This window comes from Taudactylus pleione, unplaced genomic scaffold, assembly GCF_031769625.1.
Source record: "Taudactylus pleione unplaced genomic scaffold, aTauple2 ptg000129l, whole genome shotgun sequence".
NCBI classification, from domain to species: domain Eukaryota; kingdom Metazoa; phylum Chordata; class Amphibia; order Anura; family Myobatrachidae; genus Taudactylus; species Taudactylus pleione.
The window spans coordinates 7,971,779-7,987,604 of NW_028284531.1; the positions used below are offsets into that span (position 1 = coordinate 7,971,779).

The 15,826-nt window shown below is 43.5% G+C and overlaps 1 protein-coding gene across 2 annotated transcripts in view; it reads left to right on the top strand.

Moving 5' to 3' along the window:
- The window catches only part of SPPL2A (signal peptide peptidase like 2A), a 59,566-nt gene that overhangs the window by 24,190 nt on the left and 19,550 nt on the right, over positions 1-15,826 (top strand). For both annotated transcript variants that reach the window (XM_088472820.1, XM_088472821.1), the window contains exons 7-10: positions 1,887-1,983; positions 2,075-2,176; positions 3,248-3,329; positions 4,143-4,217. In XM_088472820.1, coding sequence (XP_088328946.1) covers positions 1,887-1,983; positions 2,075-2,176; positions 3,248-3,329; positions 4,143-4,217 — 356 coding nt within the window. The remainder of the gene's footprint in view (positions 1-1,886; positions 1,984-2,074; positions 2,177-3,247; positions 3,330-4,142; positions 4,218-15,826) is intronic.

A 15,826-nucleotide genomic window follows, 5' to 3' on the forward strand; every position in this document is an offset into this window, starting at 1 on the left:
GCAGTTGCAACGGCGTTATAACGCCGGCATCTCGCACCCTTCCCAGCTTGCTCTGAGCCCGAAGACACAGAATTTTGCTCGAAGCCCTATGGGGCTGCAAACAAAATTCCGCAAATCCAGGCTGCCGTAAAGTGCGACTCACGCCGGCCAGATCATCGCGGCTAATAGGATCGACCCCCAAGGCGTGAAAAGTTTTCAGGCATCCAAGTCCAGCCCCCAAGTCTTTCCTCAGAGTACCAGAGGCGGTGCTATACCATCCTCCTTCGACTGTGAAACGGGTGGTTGCTCATTGGACTGGAGCTCAGCAAGTCAGGTTGGCGCTCTGGAAAAGGGCAGGGCGTATTCCACTATTTAGAAAACAGACAGTGCTAAGGCAGCCTAGCGTGAACACTAAGTTAGAAAGTGTAAGAAAGTAACTTCAAGGTTCAGCCCACTTCCACTTTAGAGACACCTCCTCCATTAATTCATTATAAAGCTTAAATGTATGTATTAAGGGGGCTTTTGGAATGTCTTTATTATGCTGCTTCCCAGCAGGATGCAGGTGAAATTTTAAAACTGCCCTGGCAGTCAGTGTATACCCCGGGGTGCTTTACACTGACTGTAGGTGCAGTTTTAAGTTTTTACCTGCAACAAGCCAGGAAGCAGTGACTTACAAAAGCCAATGCTTCGTAAATAAAGCCCTTGTTTTATGAATGTGAATTGTGCATGATAAAATCATAGTCCATTTCACTGTAGTTAAACTATTTTAATGAGATCGTGTCCAGTTGCATACAATTCATTGCATCCATTTCTCGTGAATGGAAGCTGGTTTAAGTTGCATGAGAGAAACAACTGAATTGAACAATACAAAAATAACAGCATTTGACTAATAGCATACAGTAAGTGATTAGTTGCAGTCCAAAAGTGTCACTAATAAATCTTGTATCGTCCTAAAATGCAATTTTATGTATATTAGACATAACATTCAAAAATATATGCCAAACTTTTTAAGGAATTTGCTATAACTAAACAGTCATTAAAAGTTGTAATGATGGAAAGCACCATATTTCCAAGGCTAGATGTAACATTGATCCCAATAAAATGGCCATCAGTCACGTCTATCTTTGTACTAACTGGATTTCATTATGGACATGTGCAAGCGGCAAGTACTGTAGCAGGGATCCCTCTCCTACAATGTTAGTTATTTTGTAGCCAGTGGCGTTACCTGTCAGGGCATGGAGCATGATTCATATGGGCAGATTGCAGTCCCTAGAGAAACCTTTGGGGACTGCTGTGTGATAATATGAAAGATATCTGCTGTGGATACCTGTTCTAGCATAATGGGGATTCTTAAATGCTGTTGTAGACCTTAGAATACAGGCACAGATTGAGGATTTACCACAATTTAACTTTGATACATCTAGCCGCCAGTATGGTAATCTTCAGCGATTTCTCAATGTGATATTTCACTGAGGCTGAAATATTATTGAAAATTTTAAAATACATTTCTCCAATAAGAGGGATATCAATGTTCTCTATATAACCATGCTCCAGCAGTCATTACAGGTTATACAAACTCTGGGAGCCATTCAATTCTTGGGAATGTGCGGTTATGAGGTTCTGCTATGTACATCCCCAAACATTACAGTTGGCCTCCTGCGCACCTCTGAGGTGTATGATAAAATGTGCACGAGGTGCCTGCTTTCCCCCGGCCAATCGTTTTGAATTGTATTGACCCCTTATTGCCCTGTTCTAGTCTTTGTACTATATTTAATGTCACATGGGTAATGTTTTTTTTAATTATTATTCTTTTTAGATTCTGAATAGTCCTGGGACTCTGCTTCATTTAAATTGATATAATAGTTGTGTATGCATAATTATTTATAGCGGTTTCTCTTTGTTTCTAGTGTATGTCATCATTGGTGTGTTTTGCTTGGCATCTGCAATGAGTATGTTCAACTGCCTGTCTGCATTGATCCAACACATCCCATATGGAAGATGCAGGTGTGACGTCTGTTTGGTGAAAATGTTACTGTAATGTTCAGTTCAGGCTCTCCCTGTATCGTGACTTACATGTCTTATTTACCTTAAATAGAGTGTCCTACTGCAATAAAAGTGCTGAAGTGAGACTCCTCTTCCTGGCTGCCTTTTGTATAGCTGTGTCGGTGACTTGGGTAGTGTTCCGGAATGAAGATAGGTACTGTATACTATAATGTAAACTTGTGATGCCTTTTGCACTATGCTATATATAGACTGCTTGTACTGACTGTTTCGCTGCGAAGGTCCTGTGCAGTGGTAATAAATGGGACAGAGGGTCTGATTCAGAGCCAGACGCTCTGAAAGAGCGCTCGCTCTGAATCGGGCGGTTTTTTTTTTTTTTTTGGAGTGGCCAGGTTGATGGTCAAGACCATCGGGTTTGCGACGAGACCCTTGTGGTAGGGTCTCATGGTCGCAAGCCCCAGAGAGCTTTCTGCTCTAACAGAGCCGGAAGCTCTCCCACTGACATCACTGGTGATGTCTGTGGGACCGCCCCCAAACGGCAAGTGTTCCTGTGGAAACGCCTCCGTTTGGCCGGCCACCCCCCCGGCCCGCCCACCAAACGGGGCGAGCTGTCACTCACCATCGATAGCTCGCCCCCTTTGGTGCGAGACCCGGAGCGACGGAGCACCGGGTCTCGCGCATGAGCACGACTGAGCCGGCTCCATCGTGCGCATGCCCAGTGGGCAAACATCGACCCAGTTGCGAGAGCTCAGGGCTTGCGACCGGGTCTGAATCTGGCCCAGAGTGTGCATTGTGAGATCGTACACCAGGCTTCGTATGACTGCTGAGTTTATTATTATTATTGTGATTTGTTATTAGTAACATAGAGCTGGGTACACACTGACAGGTATATTGGCCGATCAATTGATTGGCCAATATATCTGCTGCCCGTCGGCCGGTGTGTACACAGACATATCGCATTGGCTGTGCTGCACAGCCGATGGACAGATATATTTGCAGACATATCTGTCCATCGTCAAGTGTGTACAGGCGGTCTGCAGACCGCCCGTACACACAAAGCGGCTGCTGCAGGGAAGGGTGACAGTACATGCCCCTGACCTGCCTCCCGGGCGCCGGTAACCGCGGCCAAACACAGATGATGGCCCTTCAGTGTGTATGAACGACCATCATCTGGAGATCACTATCTGTATAGTGTGTACCCACCATAAGACTACAAGCAGGCGTGTCAGGTTATTTCTGTATGCCTGATTATCATTTGTTTATTTAGGTGGATTTGGATTCTCCAAGATATCCTGGGAATTGCATTTTGCCTCAACTTTATTAAAACGTTGAGAATGCCAAATTTCAAGGTGAGATAATGTTCTTGATTATAAACTTAAACCTTATGAGTGACACCAGATGTGCTGTACAGATCCTCATACAACAAGTGTCTGACACACGTGGTGACTGAGACGCTCTGAGAGGAGTAGCGTACAGTATTTTTCTTTGAGTTTTGCATCCTATACGAGTCACAGAATAAACTAAAAGCTTCTCGCAGTGTACTAGAGACGCTAGGCTGTGACGTTAACCGTACAGTAATTGATTTTACACACGTAAAAAGTCGCAGATTAAGCACAGTGGAACCTGGAGTGAGGAAAAGCCACAACCGGTAGAATCAGAGCCCTTTTATATTCAAACTCTGTGTCACACAGATGTACAAATGTTGCACATGGAATTGATCAGTGTACTCTAGCAATGTAGTTTTCTCGCTCCCAGTTGTTTTATTTATGCATATAACATGCACATTTTGAATGCAAAAGACAATTGGCGCAGCTGAGTCGCCCGGGACCTGGCGCACAGAGAGGGCCTATTTGGTGCAACTGAGTTCACATCTGTACACTATATTCCATCATTTTACAAGAACCTTGAACCTCATAGTTCTGTTAGTCAGTGAGACGGCGAAAGTGTATAAAACTCATCTACTGTAATTGCAAATCTCCCTCGTTTTGCAACACTGTTGGTTACCGTGACTTTCTAACTTTATTAAAAGAAACCCTGTTCCCTTAATTTTACAAAAATGTAAGAAATTAGTGTCTGTTTTGGAATACGTTTCATATTGATCCCTGATTTTTAGAATTGTCATCTTATATACATTGTTTGATTTATCCTATATCATTCTACAGGCCTGTGTCATTCTTCTGGGACTCCTGCTGCTGTATGATGTGTTTTTTGTATTTATAACGCCATTCTTCACAAAGGTATGAACCACTCTGCTCTTCCACTGAGGACACTTCAAAGCTATTCTATTTCCATCTTTCCAGTTTTTGTTAAATTACAAGAATTTTACAGCAGTAGATTTCTGGGGAACCTGTAGAAATAGATGTAAATATGATGCAGGTATTATTTGTAATGTTAAAAAACATAGGACACAGAATCTAAAGAATGCTTGCATCAAAATTATCCCAGTACCATTGTGTTTTTAACATAAAGTGGTGGAAAATATAGACCTGTCATTATTATTATTATTATTATTATTACTATTATTATTCTTGCTGCTAGACACACAGAGTAAATCGCGATCAGCTGAACACCGGTTCTGGTTCATAGTTATTATAGTTACATTTCAATGTTGTCACAAAGGGGAAGAGGTGGTATATGCCAAATAGCGCTATAACCAGTGCTATTTCACACTTACAATGGATATCGTTATGTATGAAGAGGTGTTATATGCCAAATAGCACTATAACCAGTGCTATTTCACACTTACAATAAATATCGTTATGTATGAAGAGATTTTGCGATGTATGCAAGATCTCACGAATGCGCAGTGGGGCCGGCCTGGAGGTAAGACACATCGCTTCAGCACTAGGCTTATACTTTGTGGGTCTATGAGGGATCACCGGGGAAGTTGTAACATGATTATAGCCACTATAGTACATCTCCACAGAAATTACTGACATTTGTGCTACTACGTAAATGTGAATAGGATGCTGCCTATTAGGGAATGGTAAGATGTTGGGTTACAGTCTCATACATATTAGGTAAACCCACAAAATCTTTGCCTCCCTTATCAGTTGTCCTTGTGACCATCCAGAGATGAATTTTCCTATATAATAGGTGCATGCTGTCACACGGTTTTAGAAATCAAAATGAGATATTAATACTAACTTTAATTTCTTCCTGCAATTAAAAAAAAAAAACCAGAATAGCTATAAAGAAGTACAGGTTGAGTCTCCCATATCCAAATATTGCGAAATACGGAATTCATCTAGAATGACGGAGATAGTGAAACCTTTGCTGTTTGATGGTTCAATGTACACGCACCTTTTCTTCTTCAGGGTCCATAGGGTCCACAGGAACTACCTTGGGGTATGTAGTTAGAGTAATCCATTGCATCAAACAGCTACAGCTTTCAAGCTCCCAGCATGTATAGGGCCTTCTCCCTATATACCCCGTCCCCAGGCACAGGAATTCAGTTTTTTTGTTTGGCGCTCGGCAAGTGTCCAGACGCACCTAGTATAACAGCAGGACAGCTTAGGCATCATATACTACTGAGTTTATAGTACAAAGGGACGCATGTACTACGACTCCTATTACCTCCGCTGATGCCGAAACGCCAGGTCATAAACGGGCCTTGGGGATTTCGGCGGGTCTCAGCGAAGCTTAGCTAGCAGCGACGCTCGGGCCCAGACTGCAATCTGATCCAAGGAGATGACAAGGTAAGGCGATTCCTCGCTTGTGGGGAATCGTGCGCTGCAGTCCAGGCTTCTGGTGTAGAAAATGCATTGGAGGCTGCTGCAGGTGAAGGGCTGGTCAGAGTGCCTCACTAAGGCCACCGGGGCCTTGTCGTCTGATGCCGGGGATGGGTAGTAGACGCACTAGCAGCGCACTAGTAGGCGTCTACTACTGTGAGGCCAGCGTACCCGTCCGTCAAAATCGCAGCTTAGGGGAGATGAGCGCTCCCCCAACCCAGACACAACTTCCTGTGTGGGTTCCCGCCTCTAGTTTGTTATTTATGACCACCTCGTGTATTGAGACGCTCGCAGTTCACCTATGGTGCGCTGCTGAAAGCCGTTGGTTCTCAGAGGTGTGGGTCAGTCTCCCTATACACCTCTCCCACCTAAAGTCTCTATAATGAGCACTCTCATAGCCTATGGATGCTGACAATAGAAGTCTGATTAGTGTTTCAGGGTACCTTACAGCTGCGCAATGCCAAGGCACCCCTACTCCCAGGTTGTATGAGGTTGTTAGACATCATTTAGTTAGCACTCAATGTATGCAGAGAGATTGAATATGCTTTTCCAGTATATACAGCGATTCTAGGATTCGTAGTTAGGTATGATGACAGACAATATGTACTGATACTTACTGTGACCTATACATGTAATTGTAGTTTATTTTGTGCTGTCTTTTGTGAACATTTTTTAATCCATTTGAACTCGCTATACCTGAAGGGTAAACATAGGCATGATACATTTGTATTCTACAACTTAATCTTCTATCAGTTTAAAGTATCATCCACTGTTTAAACTTTTTCACTCTGATGAGAAAAGCTTGCTCCTGACGTGGTCATGATGTGTTCATTTCTATATCCTCACAATTATATTCCGGATTTATATGCTAAATTCTGCACTGACATTTTTTCATTTGTGAACTTATTGATCTTAAGAGCGTTTTACAGTTTTAATAAAGGGGGACACTATTACCCTCTTTTTCATATAGAATATGTGTATTATTGAGTATATCAATTATATCATCTGCCTCTGACAGAATTTTCTATATTGTTCCTGTCTGTCAGGTTAATACTAGGGATGTGCGCCGACCCCCGTGTTTTGGTTTTGTTTTCAGTTTTGGATCTGTATCTGGTTTTGCAAAACCACCCTTGCGTGTTTTGGTTTTGGATCTGGATCTTTTTTCAAAGAATTATAAAAACAGGTAAAACCACATAATTTGGGCCTGTTTTTGTTCCTACAGTATTATTAACCTTAATAACATTTATTCCCAGTCATTTGCAGTCAATTTTGACCACCTCATAGCTCACAATATTGATTTTTTCATCTAGGTTAGGCCTAAGGCCAAAATGTTGCATCCAGTTAGCTGGCTGACTAAACTAAGCGACAGCAGTGGGCGGCACTAACATGTGGCCATTTTTAAAATATGAAAGGGGCATATAGGAGATGCTGTCTGTGGCCATTATAATTTCTGGACATTCATAAACAATCAAATTCAAAATGTCAGAAAGCAATGCCCCAAACAGCACATAATGCAGAGAAAAGAGGTGCAAGATGGAATAGTCCTTGGGCCCTCCCACCCACCCTTATGTTGTGTATGAAACAGGACATTCACAGTTTAACAAACCAATCATTTCAGCGACAGGGACTGCCAATTGTGGCTGAAATGATTGGGTTGTTTGGACCCCCATAAAACAAGCTGCCAATGTGCATTGGACATGGAAATGATCCCATACACAAACTGCCTTTACATTGCAACATCAGATGTCATCCTCGTTGTCCTCATCATCCACATCAGTGTGTACATCCTCTTCTTCACACAATATTAATTCGTCACCGCTGGAATCCACCATAGGCGCCTCTGTAATTTTTTTTATGTAATTGTTGGTAGAGGTCTTCCTCATGGAATTTGTAAATCATTTTAATGAACATCATCTTTTCCACATTTTGAGGAAGTAACCTCCTACGCCGATCACTGACAAGGTTCCCGGCTGCACTGAAAACTCTTTCAGAGTACACACTGGAGGGTGGGCAACTTAAGTAAAGCAAAGCCAGTTTGTGTAAGGGACTCCAAATTGCCTCTTTTTCCTGCCAGTATTGAAAGGGACTGTCTGACATGCCTATTTGGATGTTATCCCTAAAATAGTAATCCACCATTCTGTGAATGGTGACCATATCAGACATAGTCACGGTAGACATGTCACTATTAGTAGGAAGTTCTCGGGCCCGATCAGATATCATTTTTTGGTGACTGATCTGCATGACCGGAGGGAATTCTGTAGGGAAAATTTAGTTATTTCCTGGCAGCCACAGAAACTGAAGGAGGAGATGATGGCGTGTCACGTGCCGCTTCAGCTGACAATTTTTTTACCAGCAGCTCTTTGCATCTTTTCAGATTTATGTCCGTTGGAAAAAAAGGCACAAGGTATGACTTAAACCTAGGATCAAGTATGGTCGCCAAAATATATTGGTCTGATTTCAAGAGATTGACGATCCTTGTGAAGCGAATCAAGGGCTTGATCCACCAGTTAGACATACTTAGCGGACTCGCTCCATTTCAGCTCCTCCTTCAGTTTCTCCAGCTGTTTTTCAAAAGTCTGATGAGGGGAATGACCTGACTCAAGCTGGCAGTGTCTGAACTAACTTCACGTGTGGTAAGTTCAAAGGGTTTGAGAACCTTGCACAACACAGAAATTATTCTCCACTGCACTTGAGTAAGGTGCATTCCCGCTCCAAGGCCATATCATAGGCCGTTGTGTAGCCCTGGATGGCCTTTTGCTGCTCCTCCATCCGCTGAAGCATATAGAGGGTAGAATTCCACCTAGTTACTACCTCTTGTTTCAGCTGATGGCAGGGAAAATTCAACAGTATCTGCTGGTCATGCAATCTTCGACAAGCAGTTGCCAAATGTCTAAAATGTCCCGAAATTTTCCGGGCCACCGAGAGCATCTCCTGCATGCCCCTGTCATTTTTTAAAAAATGTTGCACCACCAAATTAATTGTGTGAGCAAAACATGGGACATGCTGGAAAATTCGCCCAGATGTAATGCTCTCACAATATTGCTGGCGTTGTCAGAAATCACAAATCCCGAGGAGAGTCCAAGTGGGGTAAGCCATTTCGCAATGATTTCCCTGAGTTTTTCTAAGAGGCTCTCAGTGGTATGCCTCTTAGTGAAACCAGTTATACAAAGAGTAGCCTGCCTCTGAATCAGCTGGCATTTGGTAGATGCTGTTGTAGGCAAACCACCTACCCAGTGGGCTGTCACAGTCATGTAATCTTTAGTTTGCCCTGTCCCACTTGTCCACATATCAGTGGTCAAGTGGACAGTGGGTACAATGGCATTTCGGAGGACATTAATAAGGTTTTTTTTAATGTCCTTGTACAGATTGGGAATTGCTGTTCTATCGAAGTGGAATTTGGAAGGGATCTGGTAGCGGGGACACAGGACCTCAATTAACTCTCTAAAACCCACTGCATTAATGGCGGATACTGGACGTACATCAAATACCAGCATAGCTGTTATGGCGTCAGTAATCCGCTGTGCAACTGGGTGACTGCTGTCATACTAGTTCGCCCTTGCAAAGGATTGTTTGACAGTTAATTGTTTGGTTACAGTACTGCAAGTAATCTTCCTCCTGGTCCCCTTCTGGGATGACGATCCACTCACAGCAGCAGCAGCAACAGACGTAGTCATCAAGGATCCTTCTGAGGAATCATGGATCGGAGAGGAGTCAATCATGCTTATAACATTGAATGTAGCAGGACTACTTCCGATGACGAATGAGGATGTTGATGATGCAGATGTTGGTGGTGGAGATCGAAGGCGCTTGGATTCCACAGAGAGGGAGCAGATAGGTGACACTGGACTGATTGTTTTCTCCCATGTTGCGTTTAAGAGAAAACAGCAAATGCTCGTTTTAGGCCAAAATGCATTGAAACCAATGGAAACAACAAAAGCGCATACTTTGTGATATCTCCTCTTGTAGCAAACACAGAAAGCTCAAAATTTCACACAATGAAGACCAAGGCCCACAAATGTGATGTTTTTAGTTTTGGAACTTGGCTGCATACAAATTGGAATTTGATGAATGTGCTCCAAGTGACGTAACAAGGAGGAGGTTCCTAGATGGTTAAGGTCCCTCACTCTTGCTTGACAACTGTTGCCCGGATTTGGGTGGAAATAATTCCACACTTGAGAAGCGGATTTTTTTGTCTTTATCCCCGGCATGACAACATTAGTGGGCTTTTTCATACCATGGGCAACAACTGTTGCCTGACTTACACAAACGACATCCTCTGCATCAATATCCTCATCAACAACATCCTCATCATCCTTAGTGGCAACTACCGAAATATCCTCCTCATCCTCCTTGTGCAATTCCACAGAAGCATCCTCGATGACTACGTCAGCAATATGTTGACTGCCCTTCCCCACATTTACAGAGGGCACACAAATGTTGGAAGGAGGATCCCCAAGTACACTATTTGAAAGGTCTGGCTCACACATGGCAACTGCGGACACACTTGCACTCTCCTCAGGGATTTGTGATTTTCTCGGAGCACACAGTTGGTTCTTCCGGAGCTGTCTTACTCGTCTTCTTCTTAACAACTTTCATTTTTTTTTATAGTACCACCACTACTACAACAAGCAGAAGGGCTATCATCACTAGAACCACCAGTCATAAATAAAGGCCAATCCTTTCCTTGCCACTTTGTGTAGTGAATGGCATATTGCCAATTTTTTTGTTTATCTAAAGTCAACTTGACTTTAGATTTATTTTTCTTTAATAAAGTAAAAGAAGTTGCTTTTCCATGTCCATGGCCTGACTTAAGCCCCGGAGCATCGGCCTTCATAGAGGACGAAGATGTTGACGGCCTTGCATCATCATGACTGCTGCCGGCAGCTACAACATGTGGTTCTTGCTCCTGTTATCTGACTGCCCTCCATATTCACTGCGGTCTTGCAGCAGAGTCACCTTGCAAGCAGCAATAGTGTTGCCAAGTTGCAGCTAACGCACACACACAAAAAATACACTTTTTATTATATAGATTTTTTTTTCCCACAACTTGGGGCCCAGAGCACCCCTGACCAAGGCAGCAGTGATGGACGACACAGGCAGCACTAGGTTGCTGTCTGAATAAGTGCGGCTGACGCACACGTGCGCACACACAAAAAAAAGTACACTTTTTATTATATAGATTTTTTATTTATTTTTTGCCCACAACTTTGGGCCCAGAGCACCCCTGACCAAGGCAGCAATGATTCACGACACAGGCAGCACTAGATTGCTGTCTGAATAAATGCGGCTAACGCGCACACAATTTTTTTTTTATTATTTAGACTTTTTATTTTTTTTGTCCACAACTTGGGGCCCAGAGCACCCCTGACCGATGCAGCAGCGATTGACGACACAGGCAGCATGCTACCAGCCCAGATGGACACAGCAGACAGCACCAGCCCAGGTGGGCAAAGCAGACGGCACCAGCTCAGGTGGGCACAGCAGATGGCACCAGCCCAGGCAGGCACAGCAGACAGGACAGCACCAGCCCTACACTACGCACCCTCCCTGTTCACTCTCCACAGCCGGAGTGAAATGGCACCGACGCGGGCTCCTCCTTATAAAGCAGAGATTTTGTCTCTGAGGTTTTGCCTCTGAGATCCGGGGCCAGCGGGGGAACTGAACACACGTTTGGTTCTCGTCCCGGATCTCTAAGTTCAGGTGGGTTCGGATCTCTGAGATCCAAACCCGCTCATCTCTAGTTAATACTGTCAAATTACAGTAAGTTGAGAAATGGTAATAAATTTTAGTTTGTCAAACATTTGATACACATCCCGGATAGAAGAAGGGATTTAGGGCCTGATTCAGAGCCGGTCGCTATTTGCGGTCGTTCGTTCAAAAAAAAGGGGTGGCTATTCATATGAACCGTTCGCTCTTTGCGGTCTGTTCACGCCTCTAGGTCTGAACGAGCGAACAAAACTTGCGGTCGTTTTTTGGGAAACTACGCCCCCTGGCCGCTCGCATCCTACGTCATGTCCGCTATTTATTAGATTAATCGAGTACATCGACCAGGGTATGAGCTGCTCGCTATTCTTGTGGTTGGTTTTTGCTACCACAATTTTGCGAGCAGTTCTGGCTATAAAATAACCCAGTGACGTGCACAATGACGCTGCTGTTTTAATTATGCACACCCATAAAACGCCCGTTTTGACCTTTAAGCACGCCTGCGATCGGATCTCCACTCCCCGTTTTCAAGCACCTTCCCCTGTTACCACCCACATACGCCTCTTTCAGTCACTCAAATTATCAGGCATTCGCTATTTTGCGAGCACATGAATTTCGGCCGCACTGACTGGTTCGTGCATGCGTATAACGATCCGTACGCATGCGCAGTTGGGCAAACATCGCTCGGAGCGAACGAGCGGCCGCTTACGAGCGGCTCTGAATCAGGCCCTTATTTAACACAGACATATATCATCACCTTATGTATTTTTCTCTATCCATTTCCTATCAGTGTTTAGAGAACTTATTAACTCTCTTATCAGGTGTCCTATACCCTTCAATCCACTAATGTGGTTTGGGCACAACACTTGAAAGCAGAAGCTAACGGCTGCACACAATCACTGATATTGACTGTTGTTTCAAAGGGATTCTGTATAACAGGGTTCTCTCACTTTCTGTCCTATACCTAATGGTAAGATAGGAAGCAGTAGAACCTTCTGTACAACAGATCTCTATATCACTGAATTTCTCCTGATCTATTGTCTGGACAGATACAGAGCGAGTCTTTTTTTAATATATTTTGATATATACTGTAAAAATAAACTTTTATGGTGCATACACACGGTCAGATAAAAAGGACGATATAAACGATAATGATATAGTCTATCGTTTAATCGCTTATATTGTCCTTTTTTTTAACCCCTCCAATGACCAAACGATGGTCGATGCGCGGGCACGGATGATCGATATCGACCATCACCCATGCATGCAGACCAACCTGGTCGATATCATCGTTGATCGCGGGTCGTTACGTCGTTTGGGGGTTGGTGCATGTTGCTGGATGTTCGATATTGAACATCCAGCACATGCAGGACAATCAGACACCGATATCTGATCGTTGTCTGATCGTCCCGTGTGTACGGGCCATTAGATCAATTTGAACCCGTTTCCGGTTCTGGGTGTATTTTAGAACTATACATTTTTAACATTGTATGTTATATAATATTGTTTGTATGTCTGTAATATTTTGCCGTCTTGTAGGTATATAGGTACCTGATACAGGATCCTATTACCTGTGATTATTCTGTGTTTTTTGTATACATTTATTTTGCCCTTTATCACACTGTTTTTGTGAGTCTTTTTTAGTTGATATTGTAGTTGTAATAAAGGTTAAGTTTTAACTAGACTTCTATTATCGTCATCTATATGCTATTAGAGTGCTCTCATTATAGAGTCTTTTGGTGGTCTACAAGACCTCCAATTTTTTTATTTTTTTTGTTCTAAGATTAATTTAACTATGAGAAGCATCACTACCATCACATATTTACCAAACTCATAGGGTTTAATTATTTTTGTTCGTCAGTGGTTATAGCACGCTTCCTCCCTATATTCGTTTAATTATTTATTTAATTGGTGATCATATACCTGTGCAGTGACATCCCATATTTCTCCCTTCTCTGCTCTCTAACGCCTCTCCCTTGGGTCAGGTAAACAGTGCTCTATATCCTACCAAACTCCCGTGGGTTTGGTCAGTTGATTCAGAGCCCATTTGCATTTACATTTGAATATGAAATTATATTTGCGTTGTATGTGACTTTAATGCTAGCTGCTGTATTGACACTGTCTTTTATTTTCTAAACGGTCAGATATATTGATCACTGTGTTTCTCCTCATCCCTCTGAACAGTTTTGTGGGGTTTTTCATTTTCTTACACATTTACTTGTGAAGACGGTCACATTGCATTTATACCTTATACCTGTGATACATTGTTATGTCTAAAAGCACAGGAAAGAAGGAGGTCAAGCCTCCTATGCTGGTATCATGAAAATCAGGGTTGCATAAAATTGGATTTAAAAAAAAAAAAAAATCAAAAACTGATTTATTTGATTTAAATCCGATTTTTGGGATTTAATTAGTTTTTTTTTTAAAAATTAAAAAAAAGGAAGTAAATGTTTAAATGTTTATTTTTAATTTTTTTTTAATAAATCCTATTTAAATCAAATAAATTGGTTTTTGATTTTTTTTTTTTAAATCTAATTTTATGCAACCCTGATGTAGATCCTGTTCGCAGGCTTGTCAGAACAGGATTTTGTGCAAGATGGTTTGTGTAGGGCCTGTTATAAACAGCCTCTACTTCAGTCCGGTCAAACGTCCAGCTTCCAAGCCGAACGGAAATCTGCTGCCTGATGGAGCAGGCCTCCCCCTGGGGGATCTCAGGTAGGAGGCCGACTCCTCCAGTTTTCTTATCCCTGGCATCAGACAACTATGGATGCTTGGATTGGAGAAGTGGTCCCTCATGGATATGCCCTCACGTTCCTGAGGCATCCCCCTCAGAAGTTGTTTTTTGTACAAATCTTCTTTCAGACCCAATCCAGGGCCTTGGCCCTCCAAGAAGCTATTTGGGCCCTCTTGAGGTCAGGGGTTATAATCCCCGTTCCTGTGATGCAACAGGGAATGGGTTATTCAAATGTTTCTGATTCTGAAACTAAATGGGTCTCATCGCCCTATTCTGAATTTAAAGTCTCTCAACAAATTCATCCATGTACTAAAGTCCGTATGGAAACCCTACGGTTAGTTATGCTAGCAATGGAGCTTGGAGATTTCATGGTTTACCTAGACACATAGGATGCGGATCTGCATGTACATATTGTACATTCTCACCAAACGTTTCTGAGGTTTGCGGTGGATCAGCAACATTATCAATTTCAGGCTCTGCCCTTCGGACTGTCTACAGCACCTTGGGTATTCACCAAGATTATGGCAGTCATCTCAGGCGACAAGGAGTCAGGATACTACCATACTTGGACAACCTCCTGATATTGGCACAATCTCCGGAGGTTTTACAACACCATCTCCAAATGACCATTGCCTGTCTGCAAGAGCACGGCTGGATAATCAATTGGAAAAAGTCTTCTCTTTCTCCAGCTCAGCAGATGGTACATTGGTTGTCGCTCCTGGATTCTCTGGGACAAAGGATTGCTGCCCTACAAGTACGGGTACGCAAACTGCTCCGCAGTCAGAGAATGTCAGTTCACTTAGCAATGCAGATACTGGGGTCCATGGTATCCACCTTCGACATGGTAGCTTATGCCAGTTCCATTCCAGGACCCTGCAATGATGGATTTTGTCTCATTGGGATGGCCAGTATCATCTGATAAAGTCTCAAATGATCCGCATTTCGCCAGAAGTTCACCTCTCCCTTGCGTGGTGGCTGCAGATGACTCATTTAGACAAGGGTCGCCCATTATGGATCCCAGATTGGGTTCTCCTCACCAAAGCTGCAAGTCTGCGAGGATGGGGGGCGGTGACAGGTCATCACACCTTTCAGGGAAGATGGACAGCTCAGGAAAGTCACCTGGGCACAGGGCGCTCCTTCTGGCGCAGGACCTCCTTCACGGCAGACCTGTCCAGATTCAGTCCGACAACGCAACCACAGTGGCCTACATCAACCATCAGGGAGGCACACGAAGTCCGGCAGCTATGAAGGAAGTGGCGAACATTCTGGTTTGGGCAGTATGCCATCTTCCAGCAATCTCTGTGATATTCATCCCAGGGATCGTCAACTGGGATGCTGATTTTCTAAGTCGTCAGGACATACGCGCCGGAGAATGGGCTCTTCATCCGGACGTCTTTCAGTGCCTGGTGGACAAGTGGGGACTACCGGACGTAGACCTCATGGCATCACGTCACGACCACAAGATCCCCAGGTATGGGTCCAGAACAAGGGACCCTCAGCCGCCTTTGTGGACGCTCTGGCGGTGAGGTGGGACTTCAGATTGGTATACCGGTTTCCTCTGATCTCCCTCCTCCTAAGGGTTGTCAGAAAATTCAAGCAAGAAGGTGGCAGAGACATTGGTTCACCGATCTGACATGTTTATCCATAGACAGTCCATCCACTTCCTCTACGGCTAGAT